The sequence below is a fragment of the Lepidothrix coronata genome, unplaced genomic scaffold, assembly GCF_001604755.1.
Source record: "Lepidothrix coronata isolate B3197 unplaced genomic scaffold, Lepidothrix_coronata-1.0 Scaffold198, whole genome shotgun sequence".
Taxonomy (NCBI): domain Eukaryota; kingdom Metazoa; phylum Chordata; class Aves; order Passeriformes; family Pipridae; genus Lepidothrix; species Lepidothrix coronata.
Window position 1 is genome coordinate 39,157 of NW_016690378.1, and position 6,988 is coordinate 46,144.

Below are 6,988 nucleotides of genomic sequence, written 5' to 3' on the forward strand. Positions count from 1 at the left end.
TGGAGGGGCTCAGTGGGTGTGTGGTCACCAGCCGTGACCCATCCCTCTGGTGAGTGCAGAGAGGGGAACGGAGCTGGGGAAGGGGCTGGAGTACAAGAAATGTCTCAGAGAGCTGGGACGGCTCATCCTGGAGAAAAGGAGGCTCGAGGGGAACCTTCTCACTCTCTACAACTCCCTGACAGGAGGGTGGAGCTTGCGGGGTGTCGGGCTCTGCTCCCAGGGAACAAGGGACAGGAGAGGAAATGGCCTCAAGCTGTGTCAGGGGAGGGTTTAGGTTGGACATCAGGAGGAATTTCTTCATGGAAAGGGTGGTCAGGCATTGGAAGGGGCTGCCCAGGGAGGTGGTGGAGTCCCCATCCCTGGAGGTGTCTGAGGAAGGACTGGGTGTGGCACTCAGTGCCCAGGTGGGGATCGGGCACAGATTGGACTCTGATTTTGGATGATTTTGGAGGTCTTTTCCAACCTAAGTGATCCTCTGATCCCCTCTGGGTTTAACCCACCCAGTCCCACACCCCCTCTGTGCAGCAGCATGTCCAGGGGTGTCACAGCCACTCTGCTGCCCTGGGAAACTCAGGGCATCCCCACTGCGTCCCCATTCCTCATGTAGGGGCATCAAAAAGCAGGTGGTGAGCCCAGCATCTCCCACAGAGCCGTGGCTCAGAGCCCCCCCCATCCCAGCCCCCCCCCACCTCACCCCCTCCCAGTCAAGGTTTTCCCATCCCCAGCTGTCCCGAAGGTGCAGCGTCCTACCAACACTTGGGCTCATCCTTTAAATCCGAAGGTGGCAGAGCTCTTTGTGCCCCTTGTGGAGGCTCTGGCAGCCACAGGGGTAGGGCTGTTTTCCCTGTTCTGGGTGGAAAGGGCTGTTTTCCCCGTTCCAGGTGGAAAGCTACGTGGGCCACGTGCGTGCCCTGACGGAGGAGCGGGATGCCATCGCCTCGGAGTACGAGAGGGAGAACGAACAGCTCAGGTTGGAGCTGGCACGGCTGCAACTGCTCCAGGGTAACGATCCCTCCTCACCACGGGCCCAGGGAACGCCCTGGCAGGTGTTAAACCTTCCTGGAGAGCAGAGCAGCCTTTCTGGGGGATTCTCAGGGAGCTCTCAGGGGCTTCTCGGGGACCTCGCAGTGCTTTGCCCTTTGGGAGGTTGATGAAAGTGTTAATGAGCTGCTGGAGTTGATCTGGAGTTGTGATCTCTCCTCACCACGGGCCCAGGGAATGCCCTGGCAGGTGTTAAACCTTCCTGGAGATCAGAGCAGCCTTTCTGGGGAATTCTCAGGGAGCTCTCAGGGAGTTCTTATGGAGCTTTCAGGGAGCTCTCAGGGAGTCCTCAGGGACGTCTCAGTGGTTTGCTCTTTGGGAGGTTGCTAAAAGTGTTAATGAGCTGCTAGAGCTGATTTTTAATTGATTTAGAGGTTCTTGCCTGCTTTCACTGCCTTTATGCAGGGAATTTGGCACTTTCTCCATGTGGCTCCGTTGTTTCCTCTTTTCCAGAGGCTGTTTGAAGGCCAGAACTGATGGTGCTGTTTGCTTTCCAACACTGATTTATCCGTCATTGACTCCTCACTCCCACCCAGGCAGTGAATTTGCCTTTGGCTTTGGTTTACCCAAACTCCCCATTTTTTAAAGCAACTGTGAGGGACAGTGTCATGTACTGGGGATTCCCAACTTGTGTGTGTTTATTGTCACAGAATCCCAGGATGGTTTGGGTTGGAAGGGACCTTAAAGCCCATCCAGTTCCACTCCCTGCCGTGGCAGGGACACCTTCCACTACCCCACTTAGAACTCCACTATTTTAGGTGCAGTAATTTTGTTTAAAGGAATTATTTCATTTATTTTGCTTCAAATAATTTATTTTCAAACTCTAGGGTCACTTCCAGTAATGGCAAATGTATTTTTTTTTTGGGGGGGGGGTTTAAATCTTGATTTTCTTAAGTTTTTTATTGTGCTTTGAGTGCCTTTGTTACATCAGCTCCTTTCATGGGATGCATTGTCCTGGCCCTAAGGTAAAACTGGGGGTGATGGCACAGCTTCTTTGTGATACAGGCTTTGTTTGGGGCAGCAAATTCAGGAGTTTTGGGCAAACTGATTGTGGTTTTGGGCATCTTTTGGGTTTTCAAGGAGCACATGTGACGGAGGGACTTTCCAAAGATGGGTTTGCCTAAAATTCCGGTTCCTCTGGGCACCTCAAGTGGTGGTTTGTGGTGAAAATGCTGGTTACAAGGGGTCGAAATGATTAATGAGTTTTTGGGAGCGTCACTGTGGCAGGAAACTCTGTTCCTGGTTCTTCTCTCACTGCCCACGAGGTGGCAGGAGAAGGACGGGCCTTCCCCAAAGCTGAAATGCAGCGATTCCCTCCCGGTCTGGGACTTTTTCCACTTCTGAGGGATTCTTGTGGCTGTTGAGCAATGATTAAGCCTGGAATGGAAGCCGAGATCCGTGTCCATGCATCCGGATTTTAGTTGTGGTCGTGTTGTTCCCAGAGGGGTTTTGTGGATTCAGTGCCACAGGGTTTTTCTGGAGGGGTTTTGGGATATCACTGGCAGATTGTGGGTTTTAAGGCTTGCCTGTACCTCAGTGCTGGCATTAGTGATGTGTGGAGATAATTTAGGGATCTGGGCAGTGGAGCAGGCCCTGCTCCCCCCAGGCTGTCCCCTGCAGGGAGGGGGGGCAGCCCTGAGGTGTTTTGAGGTGTTTGTGGAGTGTTTTATTGAGTCTTTTATTGAGGTTTTTTGGGGTCTTTGCTTTGCAGGTTTGTTCAGCTGGAGAAGAGGAGGCTGAGGGGAGACTCCTTGGGGTCTGCAGCTCCTCCTGAGGGATCTCTGCTCCAATCTCTGCTCTCTGTGAACCAGGGACAGGACCCAGGGAATGGCTGGAGCTGTGCCAGGGAGGTTTAGGATGGATATTAGGAAAAGGTCCTTCCCCCAGAGGGTGGTTGGCACTGCCCAGGCTCCCCAGGGCAGTGTCACGACCCCAAGGCTGCCAGAGCTCCAGGAGGGTTTGGACAACACTCTGAGGGACAGGGGGGGATTGTTGGGGTTGTCTGGGATTTGGACTGGATGATCCCTGGGGGTCCCTTCCAGCTCAGGATATTCTCTGATTCCATGATTCTGGCTCAGCCACTTCACAGAAAAATCCCCCTGACCATGTCTGGCATGGAGCAGATGGATGTGCTTGTGCTGTGCCACATTCCCAAAGGATTCTCTCGGGCTGCTCTGGGGCTCTAATGTGGCTCTGCTGCTGAGTCCTGTCTGTATCCCAGTGTCCATTCCCCAAGCCTCTGCTTTTCATCAGAGATCACAGAATCATGGAATTGTTAAGGTTGGAAAAGCCCTCTGAGATCAAGTCCAACCATTCCCCCAGCACTGCCAAGGTCAGCCCTAAACTGTGTCCCCAAGTGCCACATCCACAGGTTTTCTGAGCACTTCCAGGAATGGTGACTCCACCACTGCCCTGCACAGCCTGTGCCAGTGCCTGACCACCCTTTCTGTGAAGGAATTTTCCCAAATATCCAACCTGACCCTCCCCTGGCACAGCTTGAGGCCGTTTCCTCCTGTCCCTTGTTCCCTGGGAGCAGAGCTTGCCCCCCCCAGCTCCTCCCTCCTGTCAGGGAGTTGCAGAGCCAGAAGGTCCCCCCTGAGCCTCCTTTTCTCCAGGCTGAGCCCCCCCAGCTCCCTCAGCTGCTCCTCCTCACACTTGTGCTCCGGGTCTTGCTCCCCCTCTTGTTTTTGGGGACAGCTGGGTGTCTGCAGTAGGGACAGGATGATCCTGCAGATCAGGATGGACAAGGGGCTTGTGGAAAGGCAGACCCAGGTCTGCTGGGACTGTTAAAAATGTGGGTGAGGCAAGAGGAGAAGGTGGTGGTTGGGAGCTTTTGGGAGAATTGGAAGGAGAACCTAAAAGGGCAGTTGGGAACAGTGGCTGGTTCAAGATTGTGGTACAAAGGAGGGGCCTGAGCTGGGAATGGTGTGAGGGGCAGGATCTGTCCTGCTCTGCCTTGTCCTCACAGCTGGAGCTGGGAGGTGAGAAGGGAGGGGCAAAGACTCAGGTAAAGGCTGGAGACCTTGATCTGGGATCACTTGGAGCAACTTGATCTGTTGTTTCATAGAATGGAATCACAGGCTGGGTTGGGTTTGAGGGACCTTAAAGCCCTCCAGTCCCACCCCTGCCATGGGCAGGGACACTTTCCACTGTCCCAGGTTGCTCCAAGCCCCGTCCAACCTGGCCTTGGACACTTCCAGGGATGCGGCAGCCACAGCTTCTCTGGGCAACCTGTGCCAGGGCCAAACCACCTTCACTCCTTCCCAATATCCCACCTAAATTTCCCCTCTTTTAATTTAAAACCATTCCCCCTTGTCCTGTCCCTCCATCCCTTGTCCCCAGTCCCTCTCCAGCTCTCCTGGAGCCCCTTCAGGCTCTGAGGGTCATTAATGCCCATCACTGACCCCGAGTGGTTTCTGATGACACAAATCCCTGCTCACAGATTTACTCTGTGCCTGGCACAGGTTCCTGCTGGAGCAGCCAGGGCTGATTTCTGCTGGGCCATGGAGCTGAGTTTCTGCTGGGCCATGGAGCTGAGCTTCACCTCATGTGGATCTTCTGCCCAGAGTGACATTTTTCCTCCCCTCCAGGTGGTTCCTGATCCGACAGCTCTCGTTGGACACCCCGGGGTGTTGTTGGAGGGCAGGTCAATGGCACATGTGCTGTGGTGCCAAAAGCCTTCCTGAAAAACAACTGGAATGGGCAGTGAAGCACCACACTGGGGGGAGCTGCCTCCATTTGTTTCAAAAGTGGAATAAAAAGGATAAATAGTCGTGGTCTGAGCTTGTTTGTTGTAGCAGCTGGAACAGCTGGACTGGTGAAACACACCCAGCAGGGACAGGGCAGGCAGGTCTGGGGTGAGGTGAGGACACCACTGAGCTGCTGCTTCTGAGAGTCTTCCTGGGGCAGGAAAATACAAATATAAAACCTGCTTCCAAACAAGCAAGGACAGGAGGTGGCAGTGGGAACCCAGCAGTGCTCGGGTGGAACAGTGCCTGGGGGAGCTGTTGGCTCTTCCCAGACCTGCTGGGTCGGGGAGGGAAGGGGTTTGTGAGAAATCAGTGGGTTTGACAAGCAGGTGACCTGTGCTGGGTATGGCAGACCATTCCCATCCTCACAAATCCTTTTCCCTCCTCAGCCTGTGGAAAATGTCTGGGATCTGAGGCTGTACCAGTAAACATTACTTGGCAGGGTATGAGAGAAGCAGGGGAAGGTGTCAGTTCTATAGGGGGTCCCATTCCCGGCCATAAATGGGAGCAGTTTCCCCTTCATTGTCGCTGGGATTTGGCAAAACTCTGGGAGCAAAGTGCAGGGCAGGTTGGGGGCCGTGTCCTGGGATCCATGGGCTCTTCCTGGTGCACATGCTCGGAGCAAGTCCAGTTATTTTGATGCTGCCCAAAGCCCTGTTTGCTGGTGGGCCCTGTTTGACCCCCTATTGACTGAGCTGTGCTCTGGGACCCCAGGGAACCGCAGGGTGTTTTCCATCCACAGGGCTGGAACAGCGGAGTGGAAACATGGGATTGATTGATTGGAGCCTCGGGATGTGGTTAAATCAGTGCAGGGAAGAGAGGGCCAGGCTTGTCCAGAGCTCTGTGTGTTCTGGGGGAGAGGAATATTTGCTCTGCTGGACAGCAGTTGTCCAACTCCAGCTTCCTGAGTGAAAAAGTGGGAATATCCCTCCTTCTTCCTTACAACTCCCTGCACTCCCATCCTGCAGCACTCAGAAACCTTTATAACCTTGTTTGGGCCAGAAATTTGGATTGTTTTAATATGAATTACACAGGGAGGGTTGGAAAAGCCCTTCCCTGGCTCCACAAGCTGCTGGATCTGGTGCAGGAGTTACTGCCCTGACCACTCCAGAGACCAAAGCTTCCTCATTTTCTCCTGGCAGGTAAATTCCAGCCACAAAAACGAGGGAATCTTCTCAGCACCTGTTTGTTTCACAAACACAGCAGTGCCTGGCCATAAACTCACTTCTGCAAGTGCTGCTGTCACAAATCTGCCATTGAATCTGGAAGTTTTTCCCAGTGCAGGGTGTTCCTGGCTATAATTTTGGGATAAATGGTGAAGGATTGGCACTTTAATTCTTAAAGATATTTAGATCTGCCTCTGTCTTTGGGAAAATAGTGATGCTCTCTAGGAGTGATCCGGTGTTTTGTGTCTCTTGCTGAAGAAAATGTCTGCTTCTCTCCAAGAGGTCTTGGGTATCTGAAGGTTGGAATTGATGATCTTTGAGGTCTTTTCCTTACTGATTCCATGGTTCCCTCATGTTTAACCTGTTTAGTTTCCACCACTCAGGGTTAACGGTGTGAGGATAAGCCAGGCTGGGAGGAGAAGATGGTTGTAGAAACTCCTCCCTGGAAAACCAGGCAGGAGAACTCCAAGTAGGTGTAGTGGGTCCTATGACTTGGCAGGCAGGGAAGGGGATGAATGAGCAGAAACCTTGGGAGAGAGGGAGTAGGGCTGAGATAACAGGTAAGAACAGGGAGTGGGAAGCAGGAGAGACTCGAGGAGCTGTTGGGCTCCAGGAGAAACAGGAGCTGCTGCACTGGGGAATTAGAGGATCTGGGAAGCAGATCTGCAGGAAATCATGGCCTGATTGCTCCTCTGCTCACCCCAAGCCTTGCCTTGCCTTGCAGAAGCCCAGCTGAAGGAGGTGGAGGAGATGCTGCAGCAGGAAGGGCTGTCCCAGATCGCTCACAGCGCTGCCAGCGAACAGGTCGCCTATTTGCTGGTGGAGAGGACAGCGCTGCTGGGGAAACTGGGACTGCTCCACAGCACCACAGAGGGCATCCAGGTACCTCCTGCTCAGCTGCTCAGGCTGGGAAGGGAACGTCTTTGGGATATTTCTGCAGTTACAACCATTTCTCCTGTCTCTGAGTCCTCAGTGGAGTCTCAGTGGTGAAGTACCTGAAGGAGCTACGGGAAAGGTGGAGAGAGACTATTT

General features: G+C 53.5%; 1 protein-coding gene across 1 annotated transcript in view; it reads left to right on the forward strand.

The window, feature by feature from the left end:
* Positions 1-894: 894 nt before the first annotated feature.
* Positions 895-6,988, forward strand: part of CCDC30 (coiled-coil domain containing 30) — a 43,656-nt gene continuing 37,562 nt past the window's right edge. Inside the window, exons 1-2 of the mRNA XM_017832024.1 lie at positions 895-1,002; positions 6,681-6,838. Coding sequence (XP_017687513.1) covers positions 6,707-6,838 — 132 coding nt within the window. The 5' untranslated portion in view covers positions 895-1,002; positions 6,681-6,706. The remainder of the gene's footprint in view (positions 1,003-6,680; positions 6,839-6,988) is intronic.